This window comes from Erythranthe guttata, chromosome 8 (genome assembly GCF_056151865.1).
Source record: "Erythranthe guttata isolate IM_541 chromosome 8, IM_541, whole genome shotgun sequence".
NCBI lineage: Eukaryota > Viridiplantae > Streptophyta > Magnoliopsida > Lamiales > Phrymaceae > Erythranthe > Erythranthe guttata.
Window position 1 is genome coordinate 2,853,828 of NC_142540.1, and position 18,952 is coordinate 2,872,779.

Consider the following 18,952-nt stretch of genomic DNA (forward strand, 5'->3'; position numbering starts at 1 on the left):
CCCCAACTTCTTAGAACTCGTAAGTATTCCGATTCAGGTAGAACTCGAGTTCGCCAGAATCGTGAGCGAGAACTTATGAGAAAACTCGATGAGCTCGAGCTCCGAGTAGAGTGACATGAAAGAGTGAAACTTATGAACATAAGTATTCCGATTCAGGTAGAACTCGAGTTCGCCAGAATCGTGAGCGAGAACTTATGAGAAAACTCGATAAGCTCGAGCTCCGAGTAGAGTGACATGAAAGAGTGGAACTTATGAACATAAGTATTCCGATTCAGGTAGAACTCGAGTTCGCCAGAATCGTGAGCGAGAACTTATGAGAAAACTCGATGAGCTCGAGCTCCGAGTAGAGTGACATGAAAGAGTGGAACTTATGAACATAAGTATTCCGATTCAGGTAGAACTCGAGTTCGCCAGAATCGTGAGCGAGAACTTATGAGAAAACTCGATGAGCTCGAGCTCCGAGTAGAGTGACATGAAAGAGTGGAACTTATGAACATAAGTATTCCGATTCAGGTAGAACTCGAGTTCGCCAGAATCGTGAGCGAGAACTTATGAAAAAACTCGATGAGCTCGAGCTCTGGGTATAATGATATGAAAGAATAAAGACTTATAAACATAAATATTCTGATTCAGGTAGAGAACTGCCGGAATCGTAACCAGAGGCGCGAATATAAAAAAGAAAAGAACAAACGGTGAATGCAATCGCAAGACATAACAGGAGAATAAACAAAATCATAGAAGCTTCATAAAAACAAACGACAGAAAAACATAAAAGGAAAAGCCCTTACAAAAAAAAAAAAAAAAAAAAAAAAAAAAAAAAAAAAAAAAAAAAATGCATAGTAGAGAGGTCTTCAAGAGGAGGTAGATCGATGGGCCGAGGGCCCGGCAGGGTTGGAGGGAGCAATAGGGGCCGAGGATGCAGGACCAACACTCGTCTCAGGAGCATTCGAAGGCCCGGGTGCGGAAGAAGGGTCGACCGGGGCAAGGGGACCTGCGCCGCCAGAACTCAAGGAGGAAATCAAGCCCTCGGTAATCGATTGCCACCAGGGATAATTAATAGGCTCACGAGGGTCTCCCTTCCAGAGAGGAAGTGTCCTGTTTATCTTGCCCAGAACGGCCGAAGGCTCATAGTGAACAGGAGTCTTCGCTTCCTCAGCTATAGCCTCGCAGGCGCCTATCGTCTGTTTGACATAATACATGCCAATAGGACAAGCGTCCTTCAGAAACAGCTTCGTATGAGGGTACCGCTCAAACAGCTTAACCCGGTATTGGTCCAGAACGGCCAAACCCTCAGCAGTCGCGAGAAGCTCCCCTAGCTTTTTCTCTCGCTCAGTCTCCAGACGACGAGCCAGCTCATCCTGAAACTCCCGCTCGCGGGACGCCATACGCTGCACTGTGCGAGCCAGTTCTTCCTCCGCTCGCACGGCTCGTCCTTCCAAGACACTTCGGGCCTCGCACAATTTGGACTGCACGTCCTCGAGCTTCTCCTCGGCGACTTCACACTGACGGAGCAGAACGCCGTTCTCGGTCATGAGGGCATAAATACGCGAAGTGGCCCGTTCGAGGGCCGTACGAGCATTGGTCGCCCGCTCGTTCAACTCTTGAAAAGCAAGATCCCGGGCGGAAGGGTCTTCCTTGCCAAAACCCGCAGCCAGAATGGAACTTGCCTGCAAAGAAGGAATAAACATTAATATAGGCTTCTACCAACCAAACAAAACTACAAAAAAGGGATCACGTACCTGCGCTAAGCACAAAGCTAGTTTAGCCCGCTGGGAGGAATGAGGTAGAGATTGAAGGAAGTCCGAATCCCCGGGAGCCTGGGCTTTTGACAGTTGATGGAGCACAAGATCCGCCGACCCCTCGGGGTCCGAAGTGGTAAACAAACAAGGCAGCTCTAGACGAGCCCTCTTCGGAGGAGGCGGGGAGCCACTCGGAACGAGACGTTTGGAGCTTGTCTCGGCAGACTCTCCCTGGGCCTCCTCGAAGCCAGGATCTCCACCGGGAAGTACAGCCAGGTCCCGGAGCTCGGTCTCGCTGTCTAAAAGCTCAATGATGGCTTCGGGAGCAGGCAGGGGAAGACCGGAAGACGGGGACAACGGGCGAATGGGAGAGCTGGAGCTGTGCGAAGGCCGCTCGAGCCCCTGGGAGGAAGCTTCGGTCGCAGCCCCAGTTGCGACCTCCAGGGCGGAGGTCCCGGCATCTTTCTTCTCTGCTTCGGCCAGTTCCAGAAGCATATCGATCATCATCTCGGCTGGAACAAAATTTAACGAAAGGGGTCAGGACGCACACAAAGCAAAGGCGAAATGTTAAAAAAAAAAAAAAAAAAAAAAAAAAAAAAAAGAAAACAAGCACACATGTGACCATCCGAGTAACATCTGAAACCCGGGCAAGAGAGAAAATAAAGTAAGTATACCCCAAGGACGTCGATCGAAGGAGGGTATTTGCCACAAACCGGCGCGAGAAAAAAGGGGAAGACTACTGATGATTTTTTCTACATTCCAAGCACGGGGACGGACCCGGGCCAATAGGCCTGCGATCTCGTTCTCGAAGTCCACATTAAGGGTGACGCGTTTGGGAGACTTAGGAGGAGGAGTGGGGTCAAAAGGCCAAGCGGAAGGCGGGCGGACAAAGAAGAAGCGCCGTTGCCAGGAATCAATCTTCGTCACCAGTCCGGCAAAAAGGCGACCGATGCGCGAGGACAAATGATAGTAGCCGGACGGGGACCGATTGTGGGTAAAGAGGGTAAAAAACAGTTCCGGCCGAGGGTCTACGCCCGTAGCGACGCAGACTATGTAGAAGCATGACATGAATTTAATGGCGTTCGGGTGGAAGAGCTGAAGGGGAATCTTATATAGACGGCCCACGTCAAGGAAAAAGGGATGTAGGGGAAGAGTAAGGCCAGCTTTGAACTGGTCAAGGTACCAGGTGAGGTAACCCGGAGGAGGATTAGAAGAGGATTGAGAACGAGAAGGGACTAGGAGGTGGAAGGAGGAATCCACACCCTGGGTGGCGTAGAGAGCCTCAATGTCAAATTTATCCACTAAAGAATGAGTGGGTTTCTCCACGGATTTCTTTTTGCTGGTTTGAGGAGAAGAAGGAGAAGAGACCACCTTCTTCTTCGGGTTTGGACGCCTCCCGCCCCTCCGAGCAGGCTGCACGGGAGCGGGGACGGGGTCGGTCCTTTCCGAAGAAGAAGTAGAGGTACTATGTGAAACCATTGCCAAGGGCAGGAAGGACGGATAAGCAAATAACAGAAAAGAGGGGAAAGCAGAAAGTACCTGGGGAACGAGGGGCACACTAGCAAGGAGAAAATAGGAGGAAAAGTAAAGAGGGCGTGAGAAAGGGAAAAGGGGCAGGAGATGAGATTTTTAAACAAAAACAAGGAGGGGCCCCCATGGCAGTCGAAAAGACGGCCCTCATAAAGAGGCACAGGAAACAAGGAGTCCCCGCAGAGCTGACGGCTGCATAGGGACGCGCACCAAGGGAAAAATAGAACGTCGCCCGACCCGACAGGACAGATGGAGAGACGTGCGACCGAATTGGGACAGGTGCAAAAACATAGAATACTCCGAGCCCTAAGATCTAAGCGCGAGCATGGATATAGGACTCGGAGTGGGGGACTAGTTGATCCGGATCGGGGCCAGAGGTGCAAGGCCCAAATACTCCAGCCCACAGAGACAGTCCAGAGGCCACCAAACCGGCCCACAAAAGAGGGGAAAGCCCAAGAAGGAATGCGGAGCCCAGGAAGGAGGAGGGGGTTACGTTGATACGAGGACTCGACAGGATAGAGGTGCTCGTGGTCCCGACCTAGGAAGAAGAAGTCGGGGTGGAATAGGTAAAAGGAGGTATAATAAATGCCCTGACAGGTTTACCCAGAGGACCATTAAATGCTCTGACAAGAGCATTTAATGATCGAATGACTATGTGCGGCCGGGAAGTACGTAGGGATAGGCTGGTGGGTACAATGACATCTAGGGAATAGGAAGCCCATGATGGTCCGGGCCGACCGGCCATAAAGGAGAAACCCCGCCGAAAGTAGGTCCTCCAAGTCAGGGTCCGAGGAAGTTGGGGAGTAATCCCACAGTGGCATTATAAAAGGGGTTAGAGGCCCCAAAAGAAAGTCAGGTTCTTTACACATAAGTATTCAATAAGTCATAAAAAAGAGATAGACAAGATACCATACAAAAACGATACTGCATACACTGACTTGATCGTCGGAGTGCTAACTCCGGCATCAGTCCGGTTCCCTTTCCTTGCAGGTTCTTCGCCAAAGCAGGGAGGGCCTTCAGCCACGTCGTTTTTGGAGCGGATCACACGGCAAAATGGACACGAGCTCGAGCTCGGGCCAAAACGGAAGAACTCGATGTGCTCGAGCTCAAGAAAAGAGGCAAGTTCGGCCCTTTCACACGAGAGTCCATCTCGGGTGACTGACCCAAAGATAAATAATGAAGATTTGGAACTGAAATTGGCGAAAGGGTCAACTTCAATTCGCGATCTAGCTAGGTTACTGGAAAAGTAAAGCCCAATTTTCGAAGGCTCATCTCGAATAGTACTTAGCTCTAGGAGAGGAGTTCGTAAGTAGTCATACCGGGGAGACTTCTTGGCCGGCTTGGAAGGCACATTGCGAGATCAATTTCATAGCATCTAAATAACCCATTGAGAAAGAATTTATAAGGAGGAGAATCTCACGATCATAGTCACTTCTTTGAACGTGATATTGTGTGTGATAGTAGAGAAGCATTAATTATGTGGGCAAAAATTAGTCATAATCATCGACTGATTAATCATTGTAAATCATAAAAATATCATGTTTTAACGTGTGCGAGATATCAATCTAGACGACACGTACTATTGAAGAAACGTTATTGTCCGTTCAGGTTAATGGACAAAATATCAACGGAGGATGGATTATGGCGATTGAATGTGAGTAATGGTAATCATAACCATCTGCCGGGTATTTGAATGTTTAACTTATGTTTAAATTTATATTTGTTTTAATTTTGCATTTTAATGATTAATTTATGTTTTGGAATATTTAAATTTGTAGCGTTGTGTTTTGCATTTTTTATGTTTAACCTATGTTTTTTGAATGATTAAATTTCTAAGGTTGTTTGTAAGGTTGTTTGAATGTGTATTTTAATTGCTTCAGTTGTACGTAGTTTCTAAATTCAAATCATAAAACTAGTGCATTAAAATACAAAACAAAACAACGAGCTAGTAAATTAAATAGTTTGTAATAATAATAAACAAAATTAGTAAAACAATTAGTTCCTAATAATAATAAAAACAAATTATTAATTTAAATAGTTCCTAAGAATAATAAAAATGCATAGTCCTAATAATAATAAAAATAAACTTTAAAATTAAATAGTTCATAAAAATACATACCTGGCAAAAAACATCGATAAACTACCGCCTCGCTCTTCTCGGCGGCTGCACCTCATGATCATCGTCGTCGTCGTCGTTGTCCTGAATGCAAACAACAGCGGAGCATTTAGACGCGGTAAATAACATCGGGTTAGGGGATACAAATCGGTCATCCGCAGAAAATGCTTGTCTACGGATACATCTATGTCTTCTAGGGCAGTTGCTATCTTCTCGTAATTGAAATGGTTCAGAGAGTTGATACGGGTCTCCACTCGTCCAACCAGACGTTCCTGCAATCATTTATTTAGCAACCATATTAATTAATCAACTATTGAATATTTTAATATAAGATACATAAATTATAATATTAAAATTAAAACAAGTAATTAACTTAATTCTCCCCTCCAAATATATGCCGCTACGTGCGACTTGAAACTCGGAATCAAAGACGGATCCCGCGGGCCACCGGGAAATGGACCATCTAGCATATCCGGACTGACTCGAGTATGAGCTCGACCAGCACGACCTCCACAGCCCCGTCCTCGGCATCCACGACCTCCACGAGCTACAACCTCAGTCTCGTGAACGGGGTCCACAGCATCCTCCTCCTCCACCATAGCACGAGAAGACCCAACATCGGGATCTGTAACTGATGATCGGGCTTCACCAGCTCTCTCAGCCTCTCGTCTACGTCGTGTAGACATAGTCATGCGCTCGCGCTCGCGCTCTTGATGCTCAGCCTCTTCACGAACTGCTCGCATAATTGCCTTTGATTTGCCTTTGCCTGCCATATGTTAAATAAGACGCCATTAACGTCAGTCTAAATAATAATAATAAATAAAACAAATCTTAAAAATAATGAAATTTTCCAGTTATTTCGTGGAAAAACACACGAAATTAATGCTTGCATTTCGTATTTGTGTTCACGAAAGACGAGCACTAATTTCGTGTGTTTTTCCACGAAATAACTGGAATATGGCCGAAACTCTTACGTTTCGTGCAAAATCTTACGAAACAAAAGCTCACATTTCGTGAGAAATCTCACGAAATGTAAGATTTTGTTTCGTAAGATTTTGCACGAAACGTAAGAAAAACAAACAATCCTACTAATTTCGTGAAAAAAACACGAAATTAGCCATTTAATTTCGTGATTTCTTACACGAAACGCAATTTTTTTCCGAAAAGTTTCGAATTTCTTAGAAATACTGAAAACGTATAGATTTTCGACGAAATTTGTTAATATACTACTATAAAACATTGGGTTAACGATTTCGACTTCGAGTTTTACCTTAAATCGTTGTTGAATTGCTCGTTTAATCTGCAGGAATTCGAAGGACCTTGAATAGGGTTTAAGAGGATTTTGAAGTTTTTAAGAAAAGTTACAAATGAAATAAAGTCGCACTGCAAGCCGGTAAAAGTTGTTCTATGAATAGCATTTCAGTTAACTTATTTTTTTATACTCAACATGATCATTTTTGTTTATTCAATTAATTTTTTATTCAGATCAGTGCAAAGCCCTAATGTATTTTCGAGCAAAAATGATTATGTTAACAATCATAAGGTCAACAAAGGAAATTCAAGACGAAATATGAATTAGGGTGTAATTTAAATTATTAAACATGTTCAAAGGGTACAAAGTGTCATAAATTAATTTTGAATATGTAAAATGCCAAAATAATACATTTTAAGGGTGCAAAATGAAATTAAGCAATAGAAAGAAAAGAATAAGAAAAAGCACGCGGTGTAAAACACATTGACAAAACACGAGATTCTCAGGTTGCTCCATAAAGACCTATTTGAATCACATCACGTGATTTGCACATGGCCTCCAACGGCGTGAGTTTGGGCATCGACAACCCTTTCCCTTCCGTCAAATCCACCAACGCCCCGTCAACCCGCTCCCACTCAAAACACTGAATCAAAGACCCCAAACTCAGACCCATGACCCGATTCGCCAGACCCATGACCCGAGTGGAAAGTTTTCATAGATGGATCATCTAATCAATCCGGAAGTGGGGCTGGGATTATGCTAATCAGCCCCACGGGAGAAGAATATGAGTATGCGGTCAGGCTGACCTTTCGGGCCTCCAACAACGAGGCGGAGTACGAGGCCTTAATATACGCCCTCCAGTTGGCAGCAGAAGCAGGGGCAGACTGTCTAGAGGTATATTCCGACTCCCAGTTAGTGGTCCAGCAAATGAAAGGGGTATTCGAGACAAAAGACGAAAGGATGGGGGGCTATTGTGACCGAGCGAAGAAACTATCGTCAAACTTTCGTAGGATAATTCTAAAACAAATCCCAAGAAGTGAGAATGAAAGAGCAGACTTCCTGGCTAAAGTAGGAAGCTTATCTGCAGAGTGTGGGAGTAGAAGGATAACCATCCTCCAGGGCCACCCTCGGGAATTCGAGGAGGTGGCCGTCGCGAACGCCGCGGACGACTGGCGTATGGACATCATCCGATGCCTCGGAGGGTATGAACTGCCGTGTCGAAGAGAACAGAGCAAACTCATGGCAAGAAGTAGGGGATTCTGTCTAGACCGTGGTTTGCTGTACAAAAGAGGGTTCACGAGACCTCACTTAAAGTGCCTGAGTAGGGCGGAAGGATTGTGCGCGATCAGAGAAGTGCACGAAGGCTGCTGCGCGGACCATGCGGGTGGAAGGATGTTGACCATGCGACTGCTAAGAGCGGGATATTTCTGGCCCACAATGAGGAAAGATGCAATCCAGTTCGTCAAAGCTTGTGATAAATGTCAAAGGTATGGACCCCGAATACACGTGCCAGGAGAAGAAATGACCATAATGGACGCACCTCGCCCTTTCCTACAATGGGGAATAGACATCGTCGGACCTTTGTCAATCGCAACAGGGCAAAGGAAGTTCCTGGTGGTTGCCATTGATTACTTCTCCAAATGGGTCGAAGCAGAGGCCGTGGCAAGAATCACTGATACGGAGATCATGAAGTTCATTTGGCAGAACATATGTTGTAGGTACGGGATACCAAAGAACCTCATCTCGGATAACGGGACCCAATTTAACTCGGCGAGGATAACGGGATGGTGCAGCGGCTTAGGGATAATGCAAAGATTCGCGGCAGTAGCCCATCCCCAAGCAAATGGACAAGTAGAAGTGACGAACAGGATTCTGATGGAAGGTATCAAAAAGAGACTGGAAAAGTCGAAGGGCAATTGGGTGGAAGAGCTACATTCGGTCCTATGGGCACACCGAACGTCACCCAAAGAGGCAACCGGAGAGACACCGTTCGCACTGGTGCATGGCTCGGAGGCAGTCATACCGCTGGAAATTAGCATCCCGTCTAGTCGAATGCAGGAGTGTAGCAACGCTAGAAATGATGAAGGGCTGAGAATGGAGCTGGATCTGGTCATGGAATTAAGGGAGCAAGCCGCAGTACGCATGGAAGCCAACAAGGCACGAATCAAGAACTCCTACGATAAGAAAGTAAGGAGGAGACTGTTTCAGGTCGGAGATCTAGTGCTCAAACAAGCGGATGCTTTGAAAGCTGTAGGAAAAATGGAACCTAACTGGGAAGGCCCGTATGTGATAAAGAAGGTATTAAAAGGGGGGGCGTACGAATTGGCGAGCGTAGAAGGGAAGAAGCTCCCGCGGCCGTGGAACATAGGGCATCTTAAAAAATACTTCACGTAAAATTTCGATCTATCTTTTGAAAAAGAAAAAATTTATCCTGCTAAGGTGTGAAGACAGCAGTAGCAGGGACTTTTGTAAACTACGGGTGTAAGGGAAACCTTTTTTTTTCTTTTGTTTTGTTTCTTAGAGAAGATATCCATCAAGCTTTCCCCAACTTCTTAGAACTCGTAAGTATTCCGATTCAGGTAGAACTCGAGTTCGCCAGAATCGTGAGCGAGAACTTATGAGAAAACTCGATGAGCTCGAGCTCCGAGTAGAGTGACATGAAAGAGTGAAACTTATGAACATAAGTATTCCGATTCAGGTAGAACTCGAGTTCGCCAGAATCGTGAGCGAGAACTTATGAGAAAACTCGATAAGCTCGAGCTCCGAGTAGAGTGACATGAAAGAGTGGAACTTATGAACATAAGTATTCCGATTCAGGTAGAACTCGAGTTCGCCAGAATCGTGAGCGAGAACTTATGAGAAAACTCGATGAGCTCGAGCTCCGAGTAGAGTGACATGAAAGAGTGGAACTTATGAACATAAGTATTCCGATTCAGGTAGAACTCGAGTTCGCCAGAATCGTGAGCGAGAACTTATGAGAAAACTCGATGAGCTCGAGCTCCGAGTAGAGTGACATGAAAGAGTGGAACTTATGAACATAAGTATTCCGATTCAGGTAGAACTCGAGTTCGCCAGAATCGTGAGCGAGAACTTATGAAAAAACTCGATGAGCTCGAGCTCTGGGTATAATGATATGAAAGAATAAAGACTTATAAACATAAATATTCTGATTCAGGTAGAGAACTGCCGGAATCGTAACCAGAGGCGCGAATATAAAAAAGAAAAGAACAAACGGTGAATGCAATCGCAAGACATAACAGGAGAATAAACAAAATCATAGAAGCTTCATAAAAACAAACGACAGAAAAACATAAAAGGAAAAGCCCTTACAAAAAAAAAAAAAAAAAAAAAAAAAAAAAAAAAAAAAAAAAAAATGCATAGTAGAGAGGTCTTCAAGAGGAGGTAGATCGATGGGCCGAGGGCCCGGCAGGGTTGGAGGGAGCAATAGGGGCCGAGGATGCAGGACCAACACTCGTCTCAGGAGCATTCGAAGGCCCGGGTGCGGAAGAAGGGTCGACCGGGGCAAGGGGACCTGCGCCGCCAGAACTCAAGGAGGAAATCAAGCCCTCGGTAATCGATTGCCACCAGGGATAATTAATAGGCTCACGAGGGTCTCCCTTCCAGAGAGGAAGTGTCCTGTTTATCTTGCCCAGAACGGCCGAAGGCTCATAGTGAACAGGAGTCTTCGCTTCCTCAGCTATAGCCTCGCAGGCGCCTATCGTCTGTTTGACATAATACATGCCAATAGGACAAGCGTCCTTCAGAAACAGCTTCGTATGAGGGTACCGCTCAAACAGCTTAACCCGGTATTGGTCCAGAACGGCCAAACCCTCAGCAGTCGCGAGAAGCTCCCCTAGCTTTTTCTCTCGCTCAGTCTCCAGACGACGAGCCAGCTCATCCTGAAACTCCCGCTCGCGGGACGCCATACGCTGCACTGTGCGAGCCAGTTCTTCCTCCGCTCGCACGGCTCGTCCTTCCAAGACACTTCGGGCCTCGCACAATTTGGACTGCACGTCCTCGAGCTTCTCCTCGGCGACTTCACACTGACGGAGCAGAACGCCGTTCTCGGTCATGAGGGCATAAATACGCGAAGTGGCCCGTTCGAGGGCCGTACGAGCATTGGTCGCCCGCTCGTTCAACTCTTGAAAAGCAAGATCCCGGGCGGAAGGGTCTTCCTTGCCAAAACCCGCAGCCAGAATGGAACTTGCCTGCAAAGAAGGAATAAACATTAATATAGGCTTCTACCAACCAAACAAAACTACAAAAAAGGGATCACGTACCTGCGCTAAGCACAAAGCTAGTTTAGCCCGCTGGGAGGAATGAGGTAGAGATTGAAGGAAGTCCGAATCCCCGGGAGCCTGGGCTTTTGACAGTTGATGGAGCACAAGATCCGCCGACCCCTCGGGGTCCGAAGTGGTAAACAAACAAGGCAGCTCTAGACGAGCCCTCTTCGGAGGAGGCGGGGAGCCACTCGGAACGAGACGTTTGGAGCTTGTCTCGGCAGACTCTCCCTGGGCCTCCTCGAAGCCAGGATCTCCACCGGGAAGTACAGCCAGGTCCCGGAGCTCGGTCTCGCTGTCTAAAAGCTCAATGATGGCTTCGGGAGCAGGCAGGGGAAGACCGGAAGACGGGGACAACGGGCGAATGGGAGAGCTGGAGCTGTGCGAAGGCCGCTCGAGCCCCTGGGAGGAAGCTTCGGTCGCAGCCCCAGTTGCGACCTCCAGGGCGGAGGTCCCGGCATCTTTCTTCTCTGCTTCGGCCAGTTCCAGAAGCATATCGATCATCATCTCGGCTGGAACAAAATTTAACGAAAGGGGTCAGGACGCACACAAAGCAAAGGCGAAATGTTAAAAAAAAAAAAAAAAAAAAAAAAAAAAAAAGAAAACAAGCACACATGTGACCATCCGAGTAACATCTGAAACCCGGGCAAGAGAGAAAATAAAGTAAGTATACCCCAAGGACGTCGATCGAAGGAGGGTATTTGCCACAAACCGGCGCGAGAAAAAAGGGGAAGACTACTGATGATTTTTTCTACATTCCAAGCACGGGGACGGACCCGGGCCAATAGGCCTGCGATCTCGTTCTCGAAGTCCACATTAAGGGTGACGCGTTTGGGAGACTTAGGAGGAGGAGTGGGGTCAAAAGGCCAAGCGGAAGGCGGGCGGACAAAGAAGAAGCGCCGTTGCCAGGAATCAATCTTCGTCACCAGTCCGGCAAAAAGGCGACCGATGCGCGAGGACAAATGATAGTAGCCGGACGGGGACCGATTGTGGGTAAAGAGGGTAAAAAACAGTTCCGGCCGAGGGTCTACGCCCGTAGCGACGCAGACTATGTAGAAGCATGACATGAATTTAATGGCGTTCGGGTGGAAGAGCTGAAGGGGAATCTTATATAGACGGCCCACGTCAAGGAAAAAGGGATGTAGGGGAAGAGTAAGGCCAGCTTTGAACTGGTCAAGGTACCAGGTGAGGTAACCCGGAGGAGGATTAGAAGAGGATTGAGAACGAGAAGGGACTAGGAGGTGGAAGGAGGAATCCACACCCTGGGTGGCGTAGAGAGCCTCAATGTCAAATTTATCCACTAAAGAATGAGTGGGTTTCTCCACGGATTTCTTTTTGCTGGTTTGAGGAGAAGAAGGAGAAGAGACCACCTTCTTCTTCGGGTTTGGACGCCTCCCGCCCCTCCGAGCAGGCTGCACGGGAGCGGGGACGGGGTCGGTCCTTTCCGAAGAAGAAGTAGAGGTACTATGTGAAACCATTGCCAAGGGCAGGAAGGACGGATAAGCAAATAACAGAAAAGAGGGGAAAGCAGAAAGTACCTGGGGAACGAGGGGCACACTAGCAAGGAGAAAATAGGAGGAAAAGTAAAGAGGGCGTGAGAAAGGGAAAAGGGGCAGGAGATGAGATTTTTAAACAAAAACAAGGAGGGGCCCCCATGGCAGTCGAAAAGACGGCCCTCATAAAGAGGCACAGGAAACAAGGAGTCCCCGCAGAGCTGACGGCTGCATAGGGACGCGCACCAAGGGAAAAATAGAACGTCGCCCGACCCGACAGGACAGATGGAGAGACGTGCGACCGAATTGGGACAGGTGCAAAAACATAGAATACTCCGAGCCCTAAGATCTAAGCGCGAGCATGGATATAGGACTCGGAGTGGGGGACTAGTTGATCCGGATCGGGGCCAGAGGTGCAAGGCCCAAATACTCCAGCCCACAGAGACAGTCCAGAGGCCACCAAACCGGCCCACAAAAGAGGGGAAAGCCCAAGAAGGAATGCGGAGCCCAGGAAGGAGGAGGGGGTTACGTTGATACGAGGACTCGACAGGATAGAGGTGCTCGTGGTCCCGACCTAGGAAGAAGAAGTCGGGGTGGAATAGGTAAAAGGAGGTATAATAAATGCCCTGACAGGTTTACCCAGAGGACCATTAAATGCTCTGACAAGAGCATTTAATGATCGAATGACTATGTGCGGCCGGGAAGTACGTAGGGATAGGCTGGTGGGTACAATGACATCTAGGGAATAGGAAGCCCATGATGGTCCGGGCCGACCGGCCATAAAGGAGAAACCCCGCCGAAAGTAGGTCCTCCAAGTCAGGGTCCGAGGAAGTTGGGGAGTAATCCCACAGTGGCATTATAAAAGGGGTTAGAGGCCCCAAAAGAAAGTCAGGTTCTTTACACATAAGTATTCAATAAGTCATAAAAAAGAGATAGACAAGATACCATACAAAAACGATACTGCATACACTGACTTGATCGTCGGAGTGCTAACTCCGGCATCAGTCCGGTTCCCTTTCCTTGCAGGTTCTTCGCCAAAGCAGGGAGGGCCTTCAGCCACGTCGTTTTTGGAGCGGATCACACGGCAAAATGGACACGAGCTCGAGCTCGGGCCAAAACGGAAGAACTCGATGTGCTCGAGCTCAAGAAAAGAGGCAAGTTCGGCCCTTTCACACGAGAGTCCATCTCGGGTGACTGACCCAAAGATAAATAATGAAGATTTGGAACTGAAATTGGCGAAAGGGTCAACTTCAATTCGCGATCTAGCTAGGTTACTGGAAAAGTAAAGCCCAATTTTCGAAGGCTCATCTCGAATAGTACTTAGCTCTAGGAGAGGAGTTCGTAAGTAGTCATACCGGGGAGACTTCTTGGCCGGCTTGGAAGGCACATTGCGAGATCAATTTCATAGCATCTAAATAACCCATTGAGAAAGAATTTATAAGGAGGAGAATCTCACGATCATAGTCACTTCTTTGAACGTGATATTGTGTGTGATAGTAGAGAAGCATTAATTATGTGGGCAAAAATTAGTCATAATCATCGACTGATTAATCATTGTAAATCATAAAAATATCATGTTTTAACGTGTGCGAGATATCAATCTAGACGACACGTACTATTGAAGAAACGTTATTGTCCGTTCAGGTTAATGGACAAAATATCAACGGAGGATGGATTATGGCGATTGAATGTGAGTAATGGTAATCATAACCATCTGCCGGGTATTTGAATGTTTAACTTATGTTTAAATTTATATTTGTTTTAATTTTGCATTTTAATGATTAATTTATGTTTTGGAATATTTAAATTTGTAGCGTTGTGTTTTGCATTTTTTATGTTTAACCTATGTTTTTTGAATGATTAAATTTCTAAGGTTGTTTGTAAGGTTGTTTGAATGTGTATTTTAATTGCTTCAGTTGTACGTAGTTTCTAAATTCAAATCATAAAACTAGTGCATTAAAATACAAAACAAAACAACGAGCTAGTAAATTAAATAGTTTGTAATAATAATAAACAAAATTAGTAAAACAATTAGTTCCTAATAATAATAAAAACAAATTATTAATTTAAATAGTTCCTAAGAATAATAAAAATGCATAGTCCTAATAATAATAAAAATAAACTTTAAAATTAAATAGTTCATAAAAATACATACCTGGCAAAAAACATCGATAAACTACCGCCTCGCTCTTCTCGGCGGCTGCACCTCATGATCATCGTCGTCGTCGTCGTTGTCCTGAATGCAAACAACAGCGGAGCATTTAGACGCGGTAAATAACATCGGGTTAGGGGATACAAATCGGTCATCCGCAGAAAATGCTTGTCTACGGATACATCTATGTCTTCTAGGGCAGTTGCTATCTTCTCGTAATTGAAATGGTTCAGAGAGTTGATACGGGTCTCCACTCGTCCAACCAGACGTTCCTGCAATCATTTATTTAGCAACCATATTAATTAATCAACTATTGAATATTTTAATATAAGATACATAAATTATAATATTAAAATTAAAACAAGTAATTAACTTAATTCTCCCCTCCAAATATATGCCGCTACGTGCGACTTGAAACTCGGAATCAAAGACGGATCCCGCGGGCCACCGGGAAATGGACCATCTAGCATATCCGGACTGACTCGAGTATGAGCTCGACCAGCACGACCTCCACAGCCCCGTCCTCGGCATCCACGACCTCCACGAGCTACAACCTCAGTCTCGTGAACGGGGTCCACAGCATCCTCCTCCTCCACCATAGCACGAGAAGACCCAACATCGGGATCTGTAACTGATGATCGGGCTTCACCAGCTCTCTCAGCCTCTCGTCTACGTCGTGTAGACATAGTCATGCGCTCGCGCTCGCGCTCTTGATGCTCAGCCTCTTCACGAACTGCTCGCATAATTGCCTTTGATTTGCCTTTGCCTGCCATATGTTAAATAAGACGCCATTAACGTCAGTCTAAATAATAATAATAAATAAAACAAATCTTAAAAATAATGAAATTTTCCAGTTATTTCGTGGAAAAACACACGAAATTAATGCTTGCATTTCGTATTTGTGTTCACGAAAGACGAGCACTAATTTCGTGTGTTTTTCCACGAAATAACTGGAATATGGCCGAAACTCTTACGTTTCGTGCAAAATCTTACGAAACAAAAGCTCACATTTCGTGAGAAATCTCACGAAATGTAAGATTTTGTTTCGTAAGATTTTGCACGAAACGTAAGAAAAACAAACAATCCTACTAATTTCGTGAAAAAAACACGAAATTAGCCATTTAATTTCGTGATTTCTTACACGAAACGCAATTTTTTTCCGAAAAGTTTCGAATTTCTTAGAAATACTGAAAACGTATAGATTTTCGACGAAATTTGTTAATATACTACTATAAAACATTGGGTTAACGATTTCGACTTCGAGTTTTACCTTAAATCGTTGTTGAATTGCTCGTTTAATCTGCAGGAATTCGAAGGACCTTGAATAGGGTTTAAGAGGATTTTGAAGTTTTTAAGAAAAGTTACAAATGAAATAAAGTCGCACTGCAAGCCGGTAAAAGTTGTTCTATGAATAGCATTTCAGTTAACTTATTTTTTTATACTCAACATGATCATTTTTGTTTATTCAATTAATTTTTTATTCAGATCAGTGCAAAGCCCTAATGTATTTTCGAGCAAAAATGATTATGTTAACAATCATAAGGTCAACAAAGGAAATTCAAGACGAAATATGAATTAGGGTGTAATTTAAATTATTAAACATGTTCAAAGGGTACAAAGTGTCATAAATTAATTTTGAATATGTAAAATGCCAAAATAATACATTTTAAGGGTGCAAAATGAAATTAAGCAATAGAAAGAAAAGAATAAGAAAAAGCACGCGGTGTAAAACACATTGACAAAACACGAGATTCTCAGGTTGCTCCATAAAGACCTATTTGAATCACATCACGTGATTTGCACATGGCCTCCAACGGCGTGAGTTTGGGCATCGACAACCCTTTCCCTTCCGTCAAATCCACCAACGCCCCGTCAACCCGCTCCCACTCAAAACACTGAATCAAAGACCCCAAACTCAGACCCATGACCCGATTCGCCAGACCCATACCCGGGCACGACCTCCTCCCCATCCCAAACGGCATCAGCTTCGGCGCTCCAACATCTCCACCACCTTCAAACCGCTCCGGCTTGAAGCTCGTCGCGTCATCCCACACTGTCGGATCCCTATGGATTGCCCACGCGTTCACCAGCAAGACCGTGCCACGTGGAATATCGTATCCGGCCACCTTGCAGTCGGCGGATGCTTCGTGCGGAACCAGCAACGGCGCCGCCGGGAACAACCTCAGAGTTTCAGAAATTATGCTCCGAAGGTACGGTAGATTTTGTATGTCCGATTCGTTGATCAGTCGATCTTTTCCAACAACGGTGTCCACCTCAGCTCTCGCCCTCTCCATCTTTTCAGGGTGGTTGAGGAGCGCCGACATCGCCCATTCTATAGTCACCGCCGATGTGTCTGTTCCGCCAAGTAGCATAACCTGTATCAAATTCATCAAAATATTTATTTTCAGTACTAAAAAATAGGGTAAATTATGAAAACTCCCCTAAACTTAAATTAAATTACAAAAATCACCTCCATCTATTCATAATTACCAAAAACCGTTCTAAACTTAGGTTAAATTACAAAAATCACCTCCATCTATTCATAATTACCAAAAACACCCTAACGTTTGTTTCCGTCTTGTACCAACCCCTTACAATGTGAATGAATGTTTTTTTAATTCTAGGGAATAGACTTTTTTACACAATTTCATATATTTTCTTTTATTTATCACCTATTTAACAGAATATATAATAGATTGTGTATATTTTCTGTTAAAAAACTTAATCAACAGTTAATTAGAAGGAGATTTTGATTATTTCATATATATGGGGTATTTTTCGTTATTTAACCTAAGTTAAGGGATTTTTTCATAATTACCAAAAAGATAATGAAGAATAATCGAATTGAATAATACCAGAATAATGCCTTTAATGATGACGTCAGTGTAGGATTCAGGGTCTGATTCTTGGAAAGAGAGCAAATGATCAATCATGGTATTTGTGTTGTTATTGAATCTGTGTTCATCAATCAAGCCTTGTAAGAAATCATCCAGTTTCCCACTCAGCTTCGTCAAATTCTTCTCGAAATTCTTGTAATCAATCCATCTCAGCACCGGGAAGAAATCCACCGGATTTGACGCGCCGCCGTAGGAGAAAGCTTCCTTTATAAGCCCTCGAAACCGCTCGGCCTCGTCATTCTCCTCGCCGAAGTAGCGTTTTCCGGCAACCATTCTCATGATATTGTTAAACGTGAGCTCCGTAAAAAGGGGCCTGAGTTCGACTCGGGCGAAATCTCCGACCGAGTTGCCACCGATCTTCTCCAGCATACGTTTCACTTCGTCTTCTCTGATTGATCGGAACGTGTTCAGACGCGCCGACGAGAAGATTTCGACCGTCGTCAAGCGGCGGAGGTTGCGCCAGTGGTCGCCGTACGACGAGCCCACGACGGTGGTGTAGTTGTAGCCGATGTACTTTCCGATGAGGAAACGGGGCCTGTTGGCTAAAACGACGTCGTTCTTTGTGAAGCACTCCTCTGCGGTGGCGGGGGAGGAGATCACTACCACGAGGCGGCTCCCCAAACGGAGAGAGAAAATGGGGCCCAGCTTCTGAGAGAGGTTGTAGCAGGTACGATGAAGTGGAAATTTGAGGAGGTGGAGGTGCCCCAACAGAGGAAGCGCCGCCGCCGGACTCGGTGGGAGTTTTCTTTGCCCGGATTTTGCAGAAAACTTGAAAACGATAAGAACAAACAAGAGAGAGAGTAAAGCATATATCCACGTAATTGTTTCCATGCTTATTGATTTACTATTATTATATGCTGTGTGTATCTGTAATATATATAGATATTATATATATATTATATATATATATATATATATATATATATATAGAGAGAGAGAGAGAGAGAGAGAGGGGATTAAAGGCGGGGACCCTTTGCTCAGCTGTATGTGGCTGTTTTTCCGAGTGGGATCCTTTTTGTCTTTTTGTTTGAACGTTACAGTCACCATAGTCGTTGGAAATGTATTATTTGAAGAAATAGTTCGGTAAACGGTATGAAATGTTGGCGTATTGAAATTTCAGTTCGGTTTTATTAGTTTACTCTAATGGGTGGCCGTAATTTACCCTAAATATAATTGAACTTTGAAAATTGTACTTGAACTTGACTTGGCAAACAATTGAATTGAGTCCGAACGAGTTTTAGTTGAGTCGAACACGAATTAAACTCGAGATCATATTTCATATATCATACTCTTGCCCTAATAGAGCTCTTGTTAAAACCAACTTCCATAGTTTATATAACTAATTAAAATATATATTTAAGTTTGATTTCATTGCATTACGAAATATTTACTAATTTGATTTTTATGCCCAAGTGAATACACAACACACAATATCTTACAAGCTCATCAAAATGCTACACTTCGTGAAATACATTATATATTTTTAAATCGTG

General features: G+C 44.9%; 1 protein-coding gene across 1 annotated transcript; it reads right to left on the reverse strand.

The window, feature by feature from the left end:
- Positions 1-16,128: 16,128 nt before the first annotated feature.
- LOC148768309 (cytochrome P450 81Q32-like) lies at positions 16,129-18,333 on the reverse strand. The gene is made up of 2 exons (XM_088821636.1): positions 17,418-18,333; positions 16,129-16,937 (listed from the first exon to the last, which is right to left on the reverse strand). Exons 1-2 carry the CDS (start codon positions 18,288-18,290, stop codon positions 16,317-16,319), a joined length of 1,494 nt encoding a protein of 497 aa, XP_088677762.1. The 5' UTR covers positions 18,291-18,333; the 3' UTR covers positions 16,129-16,316.
- Between the last annotated feature and the right edge of the window lie 619 nt (positions 18,334-18,952).